This window comes from Epinephelus lanceolatus, chromosome 17 (assembly GCF_041903045.1).
Source record: "Epinephelus lanceolatus isolate andai-2023 chromosome 17, ASM4190304v1, whole genome shotgun sequence".
NCBI classification, from domain to species: Eukaryota; Metazoa; Chordata; class Actinopteri; order Perciformes; family Serranidae; genus Epinephelus; species Epinephelus lanceolatus.
The window spans coordinates 28,045,245-28,068,056 of record NC_135750.1 but is presented as its reverse complement, the minus strand read 5'-3'; the positions used below and the strand labels follow the sequence as shown (position 1 = coordinate 28,068,056).

Below are 22,812 nucleotides of genomic sequence, written 5' to 3'. Positions count from 1 at the left end.
GGAGCAGTCAGTCATGTCAATCTCTCCGTGAACTTTGGTCACACTGCCAAACTAGACAGTGCTGATCAAATATGAATCAAAATTCTATTACTGTATTGCCTATTTCTTGCCTCTGATTTTTTTTTTTTTTTTTTTTTTTTTTTTTTCAGAAAATATTCTAGTTTTCAGCCAGTTCGCCATGTTGGATACGGTGAACTACAAAGCACCGCCCACCTGCCGGACCACCTTTCTAACTTACCTTTCTAGCTAAACAGTACACTAAAATATGTTTCTGAAAACATTTGAGGTGAGAAATAGGCAATGCAGTAACACAATCTCGATTCATATTTGATCTGCGCTGTCTAGTTTGACAATTTGACCATAGTTCGTAAGCAGTGATTGATATGATTGACAGCTGCGTTGGAGACTCCTCGGCTCTGATGAGTTGTTTTCACTGACATGCAGTGAGGCCATTAGAAGCGCTACAAGGCATAGAGTAAACAGAGGAGTATGATTTTTATCACAGATTATCAGTCTCATTTAGTGCTGTGTAAATAAAGTGACAATTTCAGCAAATATGAAATAATTTGGGTTTTTTTTTTTATAAAAGTTTCCAACTACAGTTTTAAATATAACTATTAAAAATAACTTAATAATAAAAAGAGACGATGACCAAGACCAATTATGTTAACTGTTATGTTTCATTTGCAGCTCCTCGGGCAAAAGACAGGAGTCAGTGGCTCTTTCTTTACATTGAAACGAGAATCGTTTTGAAACTGGTATCTATTTTGACACCAAGAATCAGTTTCAACTGTGAGACTGTCAAAGACCCCACCTCTTATAGTAACACCAGATGAAGTCATCCTGCTGGAAGCTAACTAGCCTCGTGTACTGTAGATGCCCTCTAGACTGAATATCTGTTTTGATTTTTTTCCAATTGGTAATGTTGAATATTTGTGACTGGAATATATTGTGATGATTACAGCAGCCCAGTGTCTGATCCTGCTGTAAGATGGACACAGTTGTGCTTAATGTGTGATCTGCTCTGATTGATTTATCTGCTGCAGCTCATGCACTGCATGCTTCGCTGTGAGCGAGCCTCTACTACTCTCATTACAAGCGTGCGTGCATGCGCGCACACTCACACATGAATGTTTGTGTGGTACCCAGCAATTCAATGTAATGTAATGCTGACTCAGACTGAGTGCGTCAACAGCTGCTGCCTGTTACTGAAGAGAGACAGTGGTGTGCAGAGGGAAGGGATTTTAGAGGAAGGGAGGGGGGGCTGTTGGTGTGGGAGAGTGAGTAGGTTAGATTAAAATAGAATAGTACAGATTGGCTTTTTTCCCCCCATCATGCCACGCATATTGATTTGACATCAGCCTATTTCAGTCTCGACAGAAGTAGTTGTCTCAGATGCTGCCTCATGGAGGTTGTCTTTGAAGTCAAGTCTTTGTTGCTAGCTAGCTCATATCTAAAGACGCCAAAACACCGGAAACATGGACTCTATTTATAAAAGCAACCACTGTAAATCTTTTACTACTTTAAAATGTGACCTGACAATGCTATTTTTGTGTTTTCAGGCCCAAATTGCCTTCCTGCAGGGGGAGAGGAAAGGTCAGGAGAACTTGAAGAAAGACCTTGTGAGGAGGATCAAAATGCTGGAGTACGCGCTGAAGCAAGAGAGGTGAGTTCCTTACCACCCACCGCTGCCTCAGCCCACCCACAATACACACGAATACCTCAGCTAGTCTGCAACAACTGCAGTGTTTCCATGTTTTGGACGCTCCTAAAAATAAATCCCTGCCTCTGAGAAATATGGAAAAGAAGAACATGGCTGTGTGAGACTCTCACTGGTCAACAAATCAACATCTACTGCACCTGCACAGAGCTAGCACACTCTAGAGTGCAGCTCTGTACACTTCTCTTGATAATATGTAGAAGGGCTGCTAACATTTTAAAAGAAATTCCAGCTTCCTCGTGTTTGTATTCTATGCGTACCAGTCTGTCGTCTCAGCTGGTGTCAGCAGAAGCAGAGTGAGAGTGCCAGAGAGATTCCCCTCGAGTCCAGCTGGTGTGATGTCTCTGGACAAGAGCATGTGTTGGCACATGGTCTTTGTTTGCTGTCGGTTGCTGATGACTCCGCACCGTCCTCAGTAGAAGGACAGGACGGAAAAGGAGGAGAGAGGAATTCTCTCACCACCCAAGACAAGGTCACCGTCGCAGCTTTCTTTCCCCAGTAAACCAGAAGAATTACATTGTTCTCATTCTCATGTGCATTAGCCCGTCACCATCACACAAAAGGTCCCTGTGGTAGCTGTGGTGATACACTTTGCATTTCCCTTTCTCCTTGACGCATGGCTGCACCCTCGAACAGAGATGTATTGGTGATTTCAACATGTTGCTATTAATGTGATTTCAAGCCATTGAGTTTGTCATTCAAACAGCCTCTGAAGCTGTAGACCTCTACAGAAACTTAAGAAATAGTCTTAATTTATTTGGAAACATGAAAAGCATTTATATCTAGTGCTTGTATCAGTAAAGCCCAAGGTCAACTCAATAAAGTTAAGGGATAATTCCATTTAATTACAAGCTGGGTCATTGTTTTGATGTTTTGGCCACCATTCCCACTGATGATAACATTTAGTTGCCATGGTATTTACTGAAAAAAAGTCTGAAAGGGTGATAAACACGAGCAGTCAGACAGTTAGACAGGTTTTTATAGAAATTGGACTAGATCAACCACATTGTTTTGGAACAGAAGCGGAAGGTAGACAGTAAAATTATTGCTCAGTCATTAACATCCATCATACGTAACAGACTGACATCCTAGTCCAACTTCAACCCATTATACACTCAGTTTTTCTGTGTAATGAGGGATTATTTCAGACATTACAGGTGTGTTCCCTCTCAGTTTTGCCTCTAAATGAAGTGGCTTTCTTGTTTACAACCTGTCTGACAGCTTGTGTTTTTTGCCCTGCCAGACGTAAGTTGTAACAAACCATAATTATTCTTCTAAAATTATTAACACTATGAGATGTAGCTCACATTTTAACTACTCCCTTGGAGCGGTGATTTAATAGCGTCAGCCAGGCAATCCAGTCACTATCTTCTCCCTCAAAGATAACCACAGAGGAAGTACTTCAGGCTTTTCTGATTGCTTAGACACCATCAAAACTTTTCACTAAACCAGCATAATAATCTACATCTTTCGCAAAAGCAAACAAATCTAGCAAAACTCTTCAGACTCTTTTAAAAAGTTGTGTTTTTGCATCAATACAGTACACACAAATTATTTGAATAAGCACTCACAGCACCAACTACACACTGATAGTATAAATTAAAAACGTGGCCCTCTGGATTTCTGTTTGCTGGGCATCACAGTTTGCAGTAAAATTTTGTCATACATGCAGTAAACACACGTACACACAGGTATCCAAATGTGTGAAGTATAGATATGTATCAATAGGGGAAAAGTTTTTTTTTCTCAGGATGTTGCATCACTCCTCAAACAACAAAAGTGCAGTGAAAAAAAACAAAGGTGTGCAAAAGCTCTTCTCTTTGTCCTCAAGATTGCGCCTCCTCCGACATACCTGTCATACATGTAGGTGTGCAGACATTTATTCAAAATTTGTTATGAGAAAAGAAAAACAGACAAAAATGAGGCTACATCTCGTCTTCTTTGTGTGTCCGGCCAAAAGACTACAACCACATGATATGCAATGTTGTCTTGAGATAGGCAGCATGTGTCAATGTGGAAAGGCAATCGGCAAGAAATTGTAGCAATGTAGAGACCAATGTACACTTTTCTTGGAAGTTGTATTATAAAATGAGTGTTAATCAGAGAATGTGCATTCAGTTTGGCACAATTGGTAAATGCATTGGCAACAAGTGTTAATGGTTTCAGACATAGCGCTTCAAGAATCACGGTTAGTGTTAAGGCTAGGGTTGCCACAGTATGAGATATTCAGGGTACGATAACCGCCTCAGAAAATATCAGTCAGAACAACCTTTAAAGGAAAATCTTTATTCTTTTATAAGTGTGATTGAACCTGACGGCATCTTTAAATGGAAGTATGTGTAAAAACTCTCCCTTTTGAAAATAAGTAAAATATAGCACAAATTCTTCTTCTAGTTGCATTTTTTAAATATATTGTAAATAAACAAATTGACACAGTATGATAATCTTCAATTTTCATTTCACGGTATACCTTAAAACTGGTATATCGCTGCAACCCTAGGTACAGCATTCAGAAAAATCTTTAGATGCTTTGTAGCCAAACAGTGTAAGACTGTAAACAAGCTGGGAATGTATGGAATTCAGTGAATGCAAAGTAAAGCATTGCTGAAATGAGTGTGAGTAATCACCAAAGACCCCCCCCCCCCAAATAACTAAAGGTTATGAATAAAAAAGTGAAAACCGGGATGGATGGGTAACAAATGAAACAACTGGCTGCAGGTGTGTTAATTTGAGCTGGGAGCTGGTAGAGTGTCTCGACTAATGAGAGCATTAACACAGCTGACCTAGACAGGTGTCAAAATAGGTTAGTGCTCTGTTGTTCCTCCAGTCAGCTCAGAGGTTAGTTACATTTTGCCAGCCTGTGCTCTATGAGGAACATCATCACTAGGTTTGTTAAGTATGGAATTGTCCTCTGGCTGTTTGTAGTGTATATTTATCTGCTTTTCTCCAGTGAGATCATCGCCGACTCAGGAGCAACATTTAACCCAGAATTACTACCACTTTCCCCGGTTGCTAAGCAACAGGTCATGTCTGCGAGGGTATCTGAAAGCAATATCAGAAATGGCTTTCTGAATGTAGGATGTACCCAATTTAAAATGAATTTGATTTGGATGGGGGTTGCTTCCTCTGGATCACAGGGAGAGTAGTGTGGTGCGGGCTGTGTGAACTAAAAGGTGTGAGAGCGCGCTCCTTGTATTGACTCTTTACCACTGACGTGCGTGCGTGTGCAGCCATTGGAAGAAATCTCAGTATTGCAAATTCAGAAACACAAAAGCCACACACTGATTTTCTACGATATGTTGTATGCCATCTTATATCAGTTTCTAAGTGCGAGCAAATTTCCTTTTTTTTATGTTGATCACCTGTCAATGGAATCGTGATGATATGTGCATTTTGTGTTGTTGTTTTATTCATCTTTTCCCTAAATTCCTCATTTTAAGTCAATTTGAATGCCAAAGAAATAACAAAGTGATTCAAGTTATTGTTGTACATGTGGCTAAAAACAGAAGTTTATCACAGGAACCCCAACTTGCATTTCATGTATGTGATTTTTGCATACATCGGAAAGGATAGCTGAAAAAATAAAAGCCAAAAATTAACTGGTTCCAGCTGCTCAGATGTGAAGAATCACTGGTTTTCTCAGTCCACTACGATAGTAATGTAATGTCTTATCTGAAGACCAGACAAAGCAAGCAACTTAAATGCATCAACTTTGAACAAGGGAAATAATGACGTGCATTTTTCACTATTTTCTGACAAGGATATTGATAAATTGATAATGTAAACAAGTGTTACTCGCCGCCTTGTTTTCTATAAATATGTATAATGTTGTGATATTGATTTCAGCACAGCCCAACATAGAAGTGATGCTGTCTAACAAGCAAATGTGTTTGTGAGAAGTAGAGCAAGTTGATGTTGGGCTGACTTTCAAAGCATATGCAGATGCCATGCATAATGAGTTTTTTAAATAGCTTCTTCTCAGACCTTTTTGATCAGCCCTGTTTGCTTATTTGTCTGCCTCTGCCTTTTTTTTCTCTTTCTCTCCAGAGCAAAGTACCACAAGTTAAAATATGGGACAGAGTTAAATCAAGGTGACATGAAGCCTCCGAGCTACGACTCTGGTAAGTCTATGGTGGCTCAAACGGCCAACTCCCCCTCTTCAGACTAAATCACTGTGATTGTTGAGTTCACATACCTCAAGTGACAGGACTGGTACGCATGCGAAGGCTGCATTCATGTTGAATCTTGTTTGCCTCGATAGATTTCCTCTCTGCGTCCTTTCCTGAATGCAGAGTGCCATTGATGTTACGGATGTACTGAAGAAATATTGAGTTGCCTAACAAGGCGATGTATAACAAATGCGATCAAACTGGTTGAAAATAATATAGATTGAGAGCATTCATGACGATACATGTAAGACAGAAAAGTATCCAACAGTTATACTTTCACTACTTTCTGTCAAAGACACACTGTGAAGGCTCTCTTTTACAGTGTGTTTGTTTACCCAAATTACAACGAAATTCACTGGCCTGTTGTGATATCTAGTCATGCAGCTATGCAAATAGTTCTGGTTGTATTTGCCCACGTTTCGGGATATCTGCCTTGGATATTTCTGTTGACAACCAAATATGTGGTGCTCAAAATGCAGAAAATTTACATTTAAGAAAATTCAACAGCAATGTTTCCAGGAAAATCCAAAACATGACCTAGTTTCAGTGCCTCAATTGTGATCATTTTCTGCTCTTCTTCTTCTCATGTGATAGTAATCTGAATCCCTTTGGGTGTATGGGAATTTAAGGACATAGTTTTTCATAGTTTTCTGACAGTCTACAGACACAACAGTTAATCTGTGCGTTATTCAGTAAATCTAAATTTTTAATGCTGTGAGCACTACAAACAAAATTCCAGTTTGAAAGATAAGAACAATTAAGTCTGCACCCTGAATGCTCCCAGTGCAAAAAAATCACCACAAATGCAAAATCCTTAGTAGCGTAGAAATATTAGAAACTTGAACATCTAGAATTCAACAACAACTCAACTGAAAAGCTATGGAATTGATTGTTTTGATGTGAGTTGGAGTGTTGAAGATATCAGCCGTAGAGATGTCTGCCTTCTCCCAAAAATAATGGAAATTGATGGCACTCGGTTTGCGGTGCTCAAAGCGCCAAAAAAAAATACATTTGGAAATTCAATAGCAGTGTCTCTCCAGAAATCATGACCAGGTTACTAAAGATTATAGAGTGCTGCATGAATGAGTCCTAAAACCCAGAAACAAGTTTGCATTTTAGCACTTTTGGTTCCCTTGTCTGCAAGTCGATGGATTTTTTTGAGTGAGTTTTGGAGAGATGCTTGAAGCAAGGTCTGTGGTTCACACAAGCTTAAAAGACTTTCGCATTTTGTTCTACGTTAATAAACTCCGCTAAAATATGTCAGAAAACACATTTAAGAAAACACATAAAATAGGTCAGTAAATACACCATTAATAAATACACCAAACGTCACCATGCTGAACGCACTATGCAACCATAGTGTGGGTCGTCTATAACCTAACGTTAGCTTTTTACTTTTGGTGATTGCATGTCTGCTTCAAGTAATATAAGTGATTTTCATTTGTGAAGATTATAATGCTGAAAAAGTGTCAAATGCTTTTGTTTGCCACAGTTTATTTTCTGCAATAATCTAAAGAAACCCATAGGTTTTTGGTCGAGGGAATCAGGGCGATGTTACCTTCCCACAAATAAATCTCACCCCTGCAGCATTCTATCCACAGACTTTGTTGTGAGCAGCTTCATGAAGAACCTATTTTCTACTGAAATACACCAGCCAACCATATCACTGTGCAAAAGGAAGTGTACATCTACTCATCGTTGAGAAGCTCGTTCTTGTGACAGCGCAAGATGTTAACATTAATGGCATCCTCTTCAGCTGAGCTGTAACATTAGCTTTCTCAGTGCTGCTAGGCGAGCTAGCAGTATGAAACTGTTTATTAGAATAGATAGTAGATGCATGCTTCCTTCTGCACAGTGATACAGTTGGCATGTGTAGTTCAGTAGAAAGCAAATAGTTCCTACATGAAACTGTTTAAAACAAGGTCTGTGAATTATCTTGAGTAACTGGGTCATGATTTCTGGAAAGAGACATTGCTGTTTAGGTTTTCAAATGTTGTTGTTGTTTTTTTTTTTTTGGCACTTTGAGTTCCATTGTAGTCAGTAGAAGGCAGACATCTTCACTGCTGATATCTCCAACACTCAGCAACTGACACCAACACAGTCTAGACTGATAAATAACACTACAGGTAAGAAGAAAAATGTGCATTTTTGAATTTTGGGTGAACTGTCCCTTTCATCAGCTAAAATGTTGTTCCCACTTTTCAGTGTTTACCCTTTCCATAACAGTACCTAGGTTTAGCTCTGTATCTCTGTTGTATCGGTGCACTACCTGTCTCTTGTTATATTATTGTAGTTTAATTGGCCTCTCATGTTCAAGTCCTCTGCCATCATTAAGTCAGATTGCGACATTTCCGCTCGTCTCTCCTCATCTCTATTCATGAGGGCTGTTCAAAGCACCATAGCCCTTGAAGTGTTGATGAATGGGGGGGGGGTGTAAGGGGAGAGGTGTTAGGTGGAGGGGATGGAAGAGGGGGAGACAGGGAGTGGGAGGTGTTGTTTGTATGGTGGTGCACCTGCCCGCTCCTCACCCTCCTGAATTAGGCATGACCCACTTTTTGAGGCACCCTCGACTCGCTGCCCCGCCAAATCAACCTCCTCGACACACACACACACACACACACACACACCATCTAAATCTTATTAACACGTCTCTCTGCTCCGTGCAGAATTCCCAGCTGACTTGCGAGCAGAATGCTGACGTTGTTGAATGTCAAAGTGAGCTTTGAATCCCATCACTGCTTTTTTTGTCAGAGCCGTAGACAGTCATAAAGAGTGTGTGTTGTTCTGGATGCTGCGGGCACAGACCCACATCGTTGCTCTTTCTTGTATGTCATGGGACATAGCTGGAGCGGAGACCAGCCATTTTAAAGGTGTCGGAATGCATCATTAAATATCAAATGTCTTGTTGTAGCATCAAGAAGAAGCCGTTGCTAATGAGTTTTAAATCTCTGTTTTTACTGCCAGTACTGTTGTGTACATAGTTTTAATAGGGTCATAATTAACTACTGGGATGTAAATATTTGGATTGAGGCTAGCTATTAAACTTACACATGTTGTCAAATGATAACTCAGGGCCCTATGAATTAAAAGGTGACTAATTTGGATCGTAAACACTGGTAATACTTTTGGCCACGGCTGTTTCAAGAATGTTTGGTTATTTTTGCAATAAACTTGTAAGCGATATTTCACTGGCCAAATTTAAAGAGAAGCAATTCCCCTCTTTTCTTTAACTCTAATCCACTGTTGACTTGCTGAAAGCAGCTAAGCACTGGATGTGTGTAGTTGCCTGGATGCTGTGATGCAGGAATGTTCTGGTCGTGTTTACAGAGTGGAAATAATGTCAGAGGCTGTGCTGTTTGTGGAGCGCTGATTTGTGTCTGCCTCTTCTCCCGCAGATGAGGCCAACGAGAACGAGTCTTCTGGATCGCTCAACAATCAGCTGTCCTGGAAACAAGGCCGTCAGCTCCTCAGACAGTGAGTGCACATGATTTAATCCTTCTGTGACAGTTCTCAACCCAGAAAACTAAATCGCTCCACTAAAAATGGACTGTATCGAGATTCCAGGCCTCTAGTTGCATTTTCCTGCAGTAGTGTTGTCACTTGTGTGAGACTAACAGCTTTTATGAAGTATGCATCTGTGCTAGAAATGATACGGCAAAAAATAAATAAATAAATAACAGTGGGGAAGAGCTCCCTCACATGGGCAGCAGCAGTCATTACCTGCTCTGTGTTTTGTTTTCTCTGGCGTACCCAGTGGGCTCAGGGAAGTTTGGTTATCATATCATTCTACTCTACAGTCAGCCTGTGTAAATAAACCAGGCTCCAGCAGCCTCACACATCATCTGCCGCAACATGCTGGCTGATGAGGCAGCCAATTTATTCTTCACTCTGTGTCAAGGGACAAATCAATAATGTGCTAAGACACCCCTCCCTTTCAGTCAGTTGCCCGCTCAGATTGCTAGCTCTCAACCCTACAGGGTAAGTGTAATATTTGATGAGTAGCTCGTCTTGCCTCAGCAGGGCTGATACCATCAACTAGATAACTGCCAGAGGACATGGCAATTTTGACAGTAACAAGTTCTCAACTCTTCCTCATCTTTGATCATTTTGAATTATTGTACTTCATCAGTGGGCCTTTGCAGCATTGTAATAGACTCACTTACGTTTTCTCTGCATCTTTTCATCCAAACTTCCTCCATACAACATTATAGATGCATATTCGTATTCCCTTCACAATAAATGACACTTTTAAAATTAGGTTTGACCCTTTATAACCAGGTTTAAGTTAATTTACCTTGTTTCAGGTACCTGCAGGAGGTGGGCTACACAGACACTATTTTAGATGTTAAGTCTCAGCGGGTTCGAGCACTGCTAGGACTAGCCGGGGATGGAGGTGGGAGGACAGGGGAACGGACCAGTACTGAGCCCTTGGTCAACGGGACGGACACATCAACAAAGGGCATGGGCACCAGAGGGTGAGTATTTTCCTCTAAAGCTCTCTATAGACTGAGGGACAACAACAATATTACGAGTTCATTGCGTCTAACACAGTGTGTAATGGGTCTAATAATCTCTAAGGCTTTACACTATCAATTTTGCAGCACATCAGATTGTGCAGTGAATGTCCAGTGAATTGTTGCAGTACAGTCAAAACAGATAGAGACTAGTGCAGTCTGCGCCACTCTCATGTGTTTCGAAAATATAGCAAAAAGATAAACAAGCTTCATGCACAGCGCTGGCACTTCTTTGTATCAAAATAAATTCAAAAGAGGATTAGATTTCAAAGCCTGTCTTCACCGCTGAGGATCTAAATTGGCAAACAATACTTGTGTCTGACAGTCTGTTTTAAAGGAACTGTGTGTAACATTCAGAGCATTAATATAAAAGCAAACTACTAATTGCTATGCGATGGTTTAGAAGAGTAATGGTGTCCTGAGCAGAGAATGAAGTCCTGCTTCCTCTGTGTGTGTTGTAACACTGAGCTTCTCTGTTGTTTGTTGTGGTAGACAGTCTGGCTGCGTGTGCATGTTAACGCATGCGAGTCATGTCACTGTGTAGCTAATGGCAGCTGCGCTGTACTGCGCTAATATGGTGCTCATATGGCAGTTACCACTAATAGCAGGAGTGTGTCGTCACAGAATCGCTGTGCCCACCTTCTGGTTTCCCTTCAGGTAAACATTTTAGCTCTGTCAGCACTTTTTCCATTGTAAGCACTGTTTATTTAGATTCAGCACCATTAGCTGCTAGCTGCCGGCTCAGTCAGCTCCATATTGAGACTAGGGATGGGCAAACGATCAAAATTCATTATTCAATCATCAAAAAAATTAACGATCAATTATCGATTAATTGATAAGCGAGTATTTCAAAAGAGAGAAAACAAAAGAGTGCAGTGCAGACTGTCGCCGTAAGAGAGTGCAGCTGCCCCAGTTTTGAGCTTCAACCCCCCCAGGCCAAAGAGGAAGAATGGCACGCATGCGCAGTTCACCCGTGGGTGTTTACAACCGTTGCCAGCCAGAGTTACAGGCTTCAGTTTTCAGCAAAACCTCCGACTTTCAATGGCGCAGTGTTTTCAGAGGCCTCAAGGGAAGCCACCGAGGCTTTGGAGAGCGATGAGAGCCTCCGTCTGTTTCTGATTTTTTGCCTGGTATAGGTCCGGCGGGGGTCTCGTAGGCCTGTCGAGCTGCTGTGCTCGCCGGGCGGAAGGGTCTCATTGGTACGGTGACTCGCCGGGCGGGTGGTCTCGTTGGCACGGCGGCTCGCCGGACCTATGCCAGGCATTGTAGGGCAAACACTGCGACTATCGATCAAAATTATTTGTGATCGATCAAAAGCCTTAACAATCAATCATCGATAATCGAAAATTGATGCCCATCCCTAATTGAGACTGTGTGCTGACATTCCCTGCTCAGACTCAGAACCATAGATGCACTCTGAGTGTGGCATACACCTCCTTTAATTGATGACAATGTTTCTTTCATGATTGTGAACTTTTGCCTGGAAACCCAAAGTCATGCAGTGCAATGTGTATTAAAGGGCAACACACAGCAATGTTTGCTACAAAAGTGTGTTGCACTTAAGAATGATGCAGGGAATCAGTACAGATACTGTAAAATAATATTCTGATGGATGCATGCATCGTTCATTGTTCCTTCACAGGAAAGCTGAGCTCTCTGACACTAGCGCTGTACTGGAGGCCTTCAAGTTCATTGAGAATGCAGCAGCTGAGTTCAGTGATGAAGATGATGAAGAGGATAGTGAGGGGAGGCCTAATGTGGAGTCCAGGACGGTGAGAAAACAGTCGACCCTCATCCTCTGCACTCACACAAAGAAAAGTAGTAATTTGTCACTATGTTTTTAATAATGGTTCTCAATATTTCCCCAGATCCTGAGGAAGAAGCCCCCATCATCATCGACGCCAGCCAGTATGGACACCAGTGAGGACCCTGACACAGAGGAGGCACTGAAGGGCTTCGACTTCCTGTCCAGCCCTGACGAGATGGACACCTCGCCGGAGTCCAGAGGCAACGGGGACGGCACAGACTGGGGTAAGTCACAGATCAGTCGACAACAGAGCTGAGGTGGAATTTGATAAACAGCACTCAACAACACAAATACAGTTTTAGTACCTAAAAAAAAAATCAAAATGTTAATTTTCTCTTGTACAAAGTTGGGCTTGTTTCATTGTTATCGCCAAAGTAAGAACACAAGTTTCAGAAGCACTGAGAATATTACTAATTATTTTATGCTGTACTCTTATGATTTGCCTGCGTCTCTGAATTTGACTTCTTCACATAGTTTGGTGACTGTTCATGAAGTACTCGTCATTCATATATCACGCTGTGGTCATAAATCATGATGTTTGGATGTTTATCTGTTTAACCCATAGTTTGTGATCTCTCCCACTGTGTGTTCCCATAGCCAGCCTGTGACCACAATGTCTCTTCCACTCCCGTGTGTCGTCAAATCAGCCCGATTCCCTTTGATTCTCACTGTTCCTTAGACCCAAAGCCAGAAATAAAAATGGGCTTGATGTCATGCTGAGGTGTTTCTTTGTATTTGAACGTGGGTTGGAGTATTTGAGTCATGTGTATACAACACTGTGATAATCACAAAGATTTCACTGTGAGGATTTCATGAGTAGATTTGTCATGACTCAGAAATGTTCAGATGAAAGAATTCCTGACATGACATTAACTTCCCTTCCACCACTCTTACTTCTTCCAATAGAAAAGAAAAATTATTAAACAAGTAGTTATAATGAGTCTACTGTCACTGAGGTGGGAGTAGTCTTCTTGAAGAAAAAGGTCTCAGGTCTTAAAGTCCGACTACTCTCCTGGAGGCTTTAGAAACCTCCAGGAGAGTATGAGTCTGAGAGAGGTCTCTGCACCTCGCCCGTACTGTCAAGCAGCTCGGGCCTCGACCAGAGCAGTTCCTCACCAGCCTCTCGGTCTGGTTTTGTTCCCCCTGTGTAGAGAAGGACGAGCAAGGTCCCATTTCTGAGGCCTGGGACGTGGACCCGGGCCTGATAACCAAACTCAAGGAGCAGTACAGAAAGGAGCGCAAGGGGAAAAAGGGGGTGAAGAGTAAGTTTTGTCAAGGCGTTGCTGCCTCCCTCCTCCTCCTCCTCTCTCTGTAGAGCCTGACTATCCTGAGTTCAGCCAAAAAGCCTCAAATCAAAAACAAAACATCTTGGCTGTGTTTTTTCTCATCTCCTTCTTTAGCTGCTCCTTATTATGCCGTCTACTTGGCACTGCTCTGTCCTTTTGTCTATCGTTTCATACTTAATGTCTCCTCTGTCTTCTAGTGAATGTACTCTTCATACAATATCTGTCATTATTATTTTCCTACCCAAACAAACTGTGATGCTTGATGCATGTTTTTCCCGTTTATATGTTTTTATTCATAATCACACCATCATCTTGTTCACACTGTCAGATGTCGGGAATTAATGTGAAAGGTAGTCTTGATGACACGTCCGTCTTTGTCTCATCTGGGTTAGCACCAGTCTCCAAAGTCATCCGTTTCCTACATCATTTTCTCCAGTCATAATATAATGATCATCACCATCTCAGTCCTCATCTGTCAGCCATGTTGATAGTACAGTAATAACTAATGTTGCTGCTGTTGTAAATGGATAGCAATTACAAGCTTTTTCAGTGACTCAGTGAAGTGACTCAGCTGAATACTACTGCTCTCCGTGTAACAGCCCACTTTAGATGTAGCCTCATTCAGTGGCTGAGAGCTCTTAGATTTCACATTTGTGAGGCATTGCTGCTGTTTTTGTTCACTGGGATTGAATCATGAGATCAACAACTCAGTTCATCTCACTTTCTCCTACATTTGATTCCAGCACGACGTTTTACACTTGGCTTTCTCCTCCTCCGGTTTAAGCAGAAATCTATTTTTGATCTTCACACTGTGTTGGTGCTTTATCACTTCTGTGGGCATTTGGAGGGGATCATCAGGAGATCTGTCAGGGATGTTTTTTCGGCTGTTGCACCTTTGGTATACTGTCTTTCCAGCAGGGTTAAAGGAATACTACACCTACAGATGATCATTTGTATATTAATTGCTCACCCCGTGTTACATTGAATTCATGAAGAAAACTTTGCATTTCTGACATGCCTCCACAGTGAATGATGAATGCAAAAACAGAGAAAAATCTTGATTAATTTAATTCATATGGGGGCCATGTACTCATAGTACTCATTCAGTTTAATCCAAGTCTCATTTATCCAGTTGTATGTCAAACAGACAGTCCTTTCCAACAGGGAACTTATCTATGCTCTCTTCAAAGCCAGACTTTAGTGACAAAAACAGTAACTTTACCTTGCACAAGAGCTGCCTCAGTCTGTTAGTTTACTATTACTATTATTACTTATCTGGTACTTATATTCATAATCAGTGTATCACCAACAGTAGATGGTGGCCAGCCCACGCTTTGGAGAAGCAGGCAGGAGTACCACCACGCAAGCTTAGCTGTGTATGGGGCTGGCAGCTAAATGTATTTTAGCCTCTGAAAAAAAGGACCAAGTAAAACAACTATATTCAGAATACTTTCACTGCTTTACCTTGCCATTAGACAGCCCTTTCCACAGCAGAACTGAAGCCATTATATTGCTCTCTTCAAAGCCACCAGACTCCCATAACAAAAATGGTAATTTAATTTCACAGAACACAGGAGTTGCTGGTTTACCACTGCCTTGATCATTAGTTTGTTTGTGTTTATGTGTGACTTTGGTGATTCCAAGCTAGCCCTTTAAAACACCAAAGTCACACAGTAACACAAACAAATTAACTGATCGAGGCAGCAGTAGATCAGCAACTCCGGTGGTCAGTGAGGTAAAATTGTTGTTTTTGTCAGTGGAGTCTGGCTTATAAGAGAGCATAGGTAAACTTAACTTTCCATTCAGTTCCCTGTCAGAAAGGACTGTCTGTTTCGGAGGTATGAGCATATGACAAATGAGACTTGGATTAAACTGCACAAGTTGTGTGAGTTTGTACTCACACAACTTGGGGTTTTAAGTAGTTTTGCTGTTGTTAAATGTGGACCCCTTTTACTTCTTTAAGAATTCTCTCTGTTTTTGGATTCTTCATTCACTGTTGAGGCATGTGACAAAAACAGTTTTCTTCATGAAATTAACATAACAGGGTGAGTGATAAATACACAAATCGTCATTTGGGGCTAAGTGTTTCTCTAAAGTTTGATTATAGGAGCCCACATGTGTTAAATTGTTTGTAATCATAAAATAAACATCCGTACTTGGATCAATAAATGATTCTGCCAGGGTTGAGACACAAAATCCAGCTGTATGTTATATTAACCTCTCCACACAGCCCGCACTTAAAGATAAACATATGTCAACACCTTTTCTACCTCTTCAGTTCATCTAACAAGGACTCTGGCACTGACGTCCCTTCATTTTCTCCTCTTTTACATACTATAATTTATTAATTTATTTTCTTCCCTTTCAGTGCTGCTTTCCTTCCATTTTCTTTCTGTTCTCTTTTTCAGCTTCTACTCACAGCCTTTCAGTGACAATATTTTATTGTTTTTCTACTTTTTGCCTCTTATTTTTTTCCCTCCACTCTCCATCACTGTGTCAGTTTGGTAACACTGTTGACCTGACTCGTTAAACAGGGCCAAACCGGTCCAAGCTGCAGGACATGTTGGCTAACCTGAGGGATGCAGAGGACTTGACCCACATGCAGCCTCCCCCAGCCGCCCCCCAATCCCGGCCCAACGCAGTCCGGTTCAACGAACATGATGCGAACCGGCCAGATGAAGGTATCACAGCGATGAAGTGCTAACGATTTGTTAGACTGGCTTACATCCCCTTCATCCCTGGCTAACTGTGTCCCAAAGTGGTCTGATATTTATTCATTTGTTCTTTTCACAGTTGAGGCACTGACCTTCCCGCCCACATCAGGGAAGTCATTTATTATGGGCACAGATGAGGCTATGGAGAGCGAGCTGGGCCTGGGGGAGCTTGCCGGACTCACCGTGGCCAATGAGGCCGACAGTCTGGCATACGATGTGAGTAGGAAGAGGCAGAATGGACCTTAAGAGCCATGGGAACATTTCTCTGTGAGAACTATTCCTGTTCATGTTATCGTTGGAGCTTTGTGAAAAGCAGCCATCCCACCTCCCTCCTTTAATCTGCAGCAAATTTACCAAGTCACATCACATGCTGAAAACCTGCCATCTGTGTGTCAAACAGCTATTTTTATAGGCAGGCCGCGTCAGGGAAGCTGCTTTGATAATATTGGAAGATAACAGTTACTTTTTTAACTCGCATTTACAAAAGTAATGTCAATGTCACATGCCTGTAAAAACATATCTGCATAGGTTGTAGCATGCTTTTTTAAGATGGGCTGACTTTAGTTTGATAGCAGGCTTTACGTTGAATTTGTGAAGAACGCTTTTCTCACATGCCTCCAGAGTGACTGAAGAATCCAAAAATAGAGAAAACTCTTGATGAATTGAGGTTATGTGTGTCCACATTTAGCACCAGCAAAACTATGTCAAAAAATCTGTTTACAATCTTTCACACAACTCCTGCAGTATAATCTTAGTCTCATTAATCCAGTGGTGTGCTCAGTACTTTCCAAATAGACAGTCCTGTCTGATGGGGAACATAAAAGAAAGTGAAACCTGTGTGTGCTCTCTTCAAAGCCAGACTCCATTGACAAAAGCAGTGATTTTGCCTCACTGAACACAGGAGCTGCTGATCTACCACTGCCTTGATTTGTAGTTTGTCTTTGTCATTGTGTGAGTTTGCTAAATCCTTCACCGAAGTCACATAATAACACAGACTAATTGACTGAACGAGGCAGTGGTAGACCAGCAGCTCTCATGTAAAATCGCTGCTTTTGTCAATGAAAAACTAAAGGAGCGGGGCGTCGGTGGCTTAGTGGTAGAGCAGGCGCCCCATGTACAAGGCTGTTGCCGCAGCGGCCAGGGTTCAAATCCAGCCTGTGGCCCTTTGCTGCATGTCATCCCCCTCTCTCTCCTCCCTTCACGCTTACCTGTCCTGTCAATTAAAGACAAAATGGCCAAAAAAAAATCTTTAAAAAAAAAAAAGAAAAACTAAAGGAGGTGCTTCAACTATGGTTCATTCTAAGACTGCGAATTATATGTAGTAACACTGTTAATTGCATATTGAGTTGCTAAATTTAATGTCTCCTCCTCAGATTGGCAACAACAAGGATGCTATGAGAAAAACGTGGAACCCCAAATTCACTCTGCGGAGCCATTTCGACGGGATTCGAGCTCTGGCCTTTCACCCTGTGGAGCCCGTCCTTGTCACTGCTTCAGAGGACCACACGTTAAAAATGTGGAACCTGCAAAAGACCGCTCCTGCCAAAAAGTAAGAATATCTTAACACAAATTGAATACCTCCTAACACTATTCCAGTACACCTCGAACTGATTTTTGATTGATTCCTACTATTGGTTTCATTTTTCCATCCAAAAGGAGCAAAATTAACAGCTTTATATTTACTCTTATATTCATTAGCTGTATATTCCATCCTTATCCGCTCTGTTAGAGACACTAATACTCGGACAGCAGCTGTTCAGTCTTTTTGCACCTGCAGCAGCAGAGTAAACAACTTTTGAAGAAAGTCTCTTTGGTTGATTACAGTCCCATAAGGAGGATAGCTCATCTTTGTTGCTGCCCTGTTACATGATTCAGCTGCAGGAAACTGTCCCCATGTGACATAAAATTGATGACACAAGACTCATTATTTCAAGTCACAACTCTGCAGACAACACAGAGTGTGTAGTAATGTGATGTTTTTTATTTTTAGAGGGTGAAGTCATTTTAGAGTCAAGGGTATTATTGGTACAAACAACAGCATGATACAGTATCTACAACTGAATAACTGGGATAGCAGCAAATTGTACATTGATTTGTGGCTGTGTACAACTCAGATCTACTCATTGATACATTAAGTTGGCACTGCTGTTTGCTTTTATGTGTTACATTAATTAAGGAATTCATTGTTTTTCCTCAGGAGTGCGTCGTTAGATGTGGAACCAATCTACACTTTCAGGGCACACAGGTACCCAATGCTCATACATTAAGACATTTTTCTGTTTTAACATTACACAAGAGGTTTTGAAAATTCATTACTATTTAAACCACAGGGGGGCTGTACTGAGTGTGGTGATGAGCAGTACAGGAGAGCAGTGTTTCAGTGGAGGGGTTGACGGGACCATACAGTGCTGGAACACCCCCAATCCCAACATCGACCCCTACGACTCCTACGGTAATGGCACCATGTTTTTTTGTTTAAATCAGATGTATTTTCAAATCAAGTGATGGTAGCTGACTTTGATTGTCTTGTTTTTTTCTGCGACAGACCCATCTATGCTGCGTGGGGCGTTGTCTGGACACACCGACTCAGTTTGGGGTTTGGTATACAGCAGCGCACACCAGCGCCTCCTCTCCTGCTCAGCAGACGGGACTGTGAGACTGTGGGACGCCAACACCACCTCCCCAGCCCTCGCAGTATTCAACGAAGACAAAAGTACGGGCTTCAGCCTTGTATCATGACCTTCTTTTTCTCAATATTGCTTTAATTGAATGAATAGTTAACATAAATGTGGCTGTCTGTCTGTGTGAAAGAGCTAGGAGTCCCCTCCTCAGTTGACCTGGTGTGCAGTGAACCAGCCCACTTGGTCACATCCTTCACAAACGGGGAGATCGGCCTCTTCAACATGGAGACCCGCCAGCTGGTTCTCAGTCTCGAGTCCAATTTGGAGCCGGGTAGGTTTGTCAGTTGAAAGGCTGCAGCATACAGACCTCAGATCAGAAATATTCTCTGTTGATCAGCTAGAGTTAGCTAAGTGCTATCACAAAATATGGCTCTTGAGTAACATCTAGTGGCAGCTGTAGGAAAATAAATCATTAGCAGACACATGTTATATTCTCCCACAATGTTTTATTATGTGCTTGGTCTGATTTATGAATTCTAAGTTAACTGTCAGTTAGGTCACTGATACAGTATTTTAATCACAAGACACAATTGTGCATAATTATCTCTATATCTGTCCTGTGTTACTAAGTTGTTTACCAGTAGGCACTTATGTCTGCAGTACATCAAGTTTGAACTGACTAAAAGTAAAAGGGATCGTTTGGATTTTTTTGAAGTGGGGTTGTATGAGTATTTATCTATATCCAGTGTATTACATACTGCACAGCATATGTAAGTCAGCACGCCCACAGTTTGGAGAAGCAGGCTGGAGTACTTCCAAGGAAGCCAAGCAATCTGCTGCTGTGTACGGGGGCAGCAGCAAAACATATTTTAGCATCCTAAAAAAAAGAATATTATCACTGCTTTACCTTCCCGCATACTGACCTCTCTCATGGGGAACTCAACTGAAAGTGAGACGTATCTATGCTCTCTTTAAAGCCAGACTCCATTGATTTCAACAACAATAATTTGAACACTGAGCTGCTGGTCTATCGTTGCCTCAAAGGTATTTTGTTTGTTATTGTGTGACTTTGGGGTTTTTAAGGGTTAGTTCAGATTCAACAGAGTCAAACAATAACGCAAACAAACTTAATGATCGAGGCAGCGGTAGACCAGCAGCTCCTGTGTTCTGCAAGCTATAATTACTGTTTTCGTTAATGGAGTCTGGCAGCTTTGATGAGAGTGATGTAACAGTTCAGTTTCCTGTAGAAAGGGCTGTCTGATGGCAAGGCAAAGCTGTGAAAATATTATCAATATAGCACTACAACGCTTAAACTTAAAAATGTTTAGGGAGTTAAAATGAATGCCGCTGCTGCCGCATATCCACAGCAGTACATTGCTTAGCTTCCGTGCTGATACTCCTGCCTGCTTCTCCAAACCTGACATGTGCCAACTGCCATCTACAGTTCTTCATCTACTAAGTATCACCTTGTACAACCCCACTTCAAAAAATCTGAACTATCCCTTTAAGGTTATGTTAAGCTAAAGAAAAAAACAGAAAGCATAATAACTCCACAGGTCAGATTTTTAGTTGCTAATGATTTCGTTTGGATTCCCCCTCCTGCTGTGTGGTGTCTCACATGCTTGTCTGTTTTTAACCAGGCACTCCCTGTCAGATCAACAAGGTCCTCAGCCACCCGACTCTTCCCATCACCATCACTGCACAGGAGGACAGACACATCAAGTTCTTTGACAACAATAGCGGGAAGCTGATTCACTCCATGGTGGCTCACCTGGATGCTGTTACAAGCTTAGCTGTAGACCCTAATGGACTGTATCTCATGTCAGGCAGTAAGTACCTCGTAACCAGTGACTCCTTGTGTCTGTTTCCCCTTGAAACATTAGTTCAGTGATGGATTAATTGCTTCAGATTCAACACAGCAGTGACCGTTGGTGTAATGTGTAGATGGATATGTGAAATGTTTTGCCACCAATGTAAGTCATGTTTCCAGGTTTTAGGACAAACTGATTCATACTCACAGGAACATTTTTGAGATGCTGTTCCCCATATACCGTGTGTAACTCTTCATGTCCTTCACAGGTCATGACTGCTCAATCCGTCTGTGGAACCTGGAGAGCAAAACCTGCATCCAGGAGTTCACAGCTCACAGAAAGAAGTTCGAGGAGTCGATCCACGATGTGGCGTTTCATCCGTCCAAATGCTACATCGCCAGCGCCGGGGCAGACGCTCTCGCCAAAGTGTTTGTATGACGTGGAGCTGCGTGTCTCCCTGCAGCCCTGCTCTCTGACTCAGCCTCTCATGATCAGGGACCAATAGAGACACAGGAGGGGAAGGACCTTCAGGCATGGGTCCAGTCCCCCCTCTCACAGCCCACTGGTTTCCTGTCGGACTGGTAGACTATGTAGCCGCTAGCCTCAAACGGGCCGTGAAAGAGGGTCGGCAGGGAGGGCAGTCAGGAGGAGAACTGCTCTCTGGTCCCCCATCTACCATCCAGGCAGGCCTGGGTGTGACCGGCCACAGCGCCCCCCCTCAGACAGACTTAAACATAACCTCCGTAGCTAGGAGGCTCAGGACAAGTGTTAAAGAGTGTGGAGTGGAGAAATGAGGTTTCAAGCCGGTCTTCTGCCCCTGCGACTTCACGCTCATCCTAAATCCTTCTGGCCCTTGACCTTTCCTCTCAGACGAACCAGGTCTGGGCCCGTTACTCCAAGTCAGGTTTCGTGTTGTGTTGTTCCAGAAATGTGGGGTACTGAAGGCTCGCTGGAGCTGTTGTGGAAGCCTCTCACTTCTTCTCTGCTTCCCAGACTGACTCTGCTTGCTGGCCTGCCTTTATTTTCCTTTTTAAAACACGTATTGACAAATGTGCCTTTGCTTTAAAAAGGTCTTGAAAATGTTATTTTAACAAGCTCGTTTTTGGGGAACAGGGAGGGAGGGGACGGGTGGAGAAATGGAGCTGGTTGTCACAATGTTGTTGATTTTAACATTGGATGTAAAATTACAAATGCTTATAATAAACAAAATATATATTCAGTCTTAAAATTTACTGTGCAGCGTGAGTTTGAGTGCTCCTTTTTGATAAGTGTGGTTGGGGAATCAATTTTGTGCATTTCAAGGCAAAGCTGGTAGAGTGATACAGACCACTAAATATAATGCCTGTTTGTTAGATTAAAGTAACTGTACACTTCAGAAGTAAGATTACAAGCATATGTGTCCAAAGTAAACCATCTTGGTTATATGATTACAATTCAGACTTGGTTCTAGATGTCCATTTTAGGAATAACTAATTGATTTTTGGCCAGTTTGCTCTTGTGTGAATTGAATGGCTTGTACTGTATGTAGTTTTCCCCAATTGTGCGGACATGCTCGACTACAGTGTGATGTATCATGTCCAGATATTTACAGTAGTCCAGTGTTTAGCAGGAAATTAGTGCAGTACTGTGGGACTACTTTGAAATAATGAGTTAACCATCCAACACTGAGGGAAGAGAAATGTCCTGCAGATTCCAGTTTACTGTAAACTGTGAGGAGGAAACTATCCTGGGTGGAAAAAACAAATCAATCAAGATGTTGTACATGTAGAGTACAGCCTCAAATGAGCCATTTTCTCAGTCACTGGTTTGTATATGAAAGTATGTTCAAAATAAAACCTGCTGTAAAATGTTAACTGGGCTCTGATGTTGGTCATTTGACAAACGTGGACGCTGTTCGCAACAGTACAAATTATGGTTTTTGAAATCTGACAATTTGGGCCTTTGTAGACCAAATCAGTGTGTGTTAGGCTTTGGACTACAGCTTGATCCCTGTTTTTCATGCCTTCACACGGGGTTTTCAGGTTGTCCGTCTATCCCAGAAATGTGAAAGCAATATTTCAAAACCACCTCGAGGGAATTTCTTGATGAACTCACAAGAATTTGGTGGTCAAATGTCAAAAGGTCGCTGTGACCACACAAAAAAATATACACTAATCATGCAAAACTTGAT

The 22,812-nt window shown here is 41.9% G+C and overlaps 1 protein-coding gene across 3 annotated transcripts in view; it reads left to right on the top strand.

Moving 5' to 3' along the window:
• LOC117248364 (striatin-like) overlaps positions 1 to 21,358 on the top strand; it is a 33,780-nt gene extending 12,422 nt beyond the window's left edge. Inside the window, exons 2-17 of one of the 3 annotated variants that reach the window (XM_033613381.2) lie at positions 1,563 to 1,666; positions 5,768 to 5,841; positions 9,285 to 9,363; positions 10,194 to 10,364; positions 12,046 to 12,175; positions 12,272 to 12,434; positions 13,362 to 13,472; positions 16,031 to 16,177; positions 16,290 to 16,426; positions 17,584 to 17,759; positions 18,408 to 18,455; positions 18,541 to 18,662; positions 18,756 to 18,923; positions 19,022 to 19,162; positions 20,472 to 20,660; positions 20,911 to 21,358. In XM_033613381.2, the coding sequence (XP_033469272.1) occupies positions 1,563 to 1,666; positions 5,768 to 5,841; positions 9,285 to 9,363; positions 10,194 to 10,364; positions 12,046 to 12,175; positions 12,272 to 12,434; positions 13,362 to 13,472; positions 16,031 to 16,177; positions 16,290 to 16,426; positions 17,584 to 17,759; positions 18,408 to 18,455; positions 18,541 to 18,662; positions 18,756 to 18,923; positions 19,022 to 19,162; positions 20,472 to 20,660; positions 20,911 to 21,080 (2,130 nt within the window). In that variant the 3' untranslated portion in view covers positions 21,081 to 21,358. Of the gene's footprint in view, positions 1 to 1,562; positions 1,667 to 4,525; positions 4,608 to 5,767; positions 5,842 to 9,284; positions 9,364 to 10,193; positions 10,365 to 12,045; positions 12,176 to 12,271; positions 12,435 to 13,361; positions 13,473 to 16,030; positions 16,178 to 16,289; positions 16,427 to 17,583; positions 17,760 to 18,407; positions 18,456 to 18,540; positions 18,663 to 18,755; positions 18,924 to 19,021; positions 19,163 to 20,471; positions 20,661 to 20,910 lie in introns of those variants that run through there. The other 2 variants (XM_033613383.2, XM_033613382.2) reach the window with 2 other exon arrangements.
• The last annotated feature ends 1,454 nt before the right edge of the window (positions 21,359 to 22,812 follow it).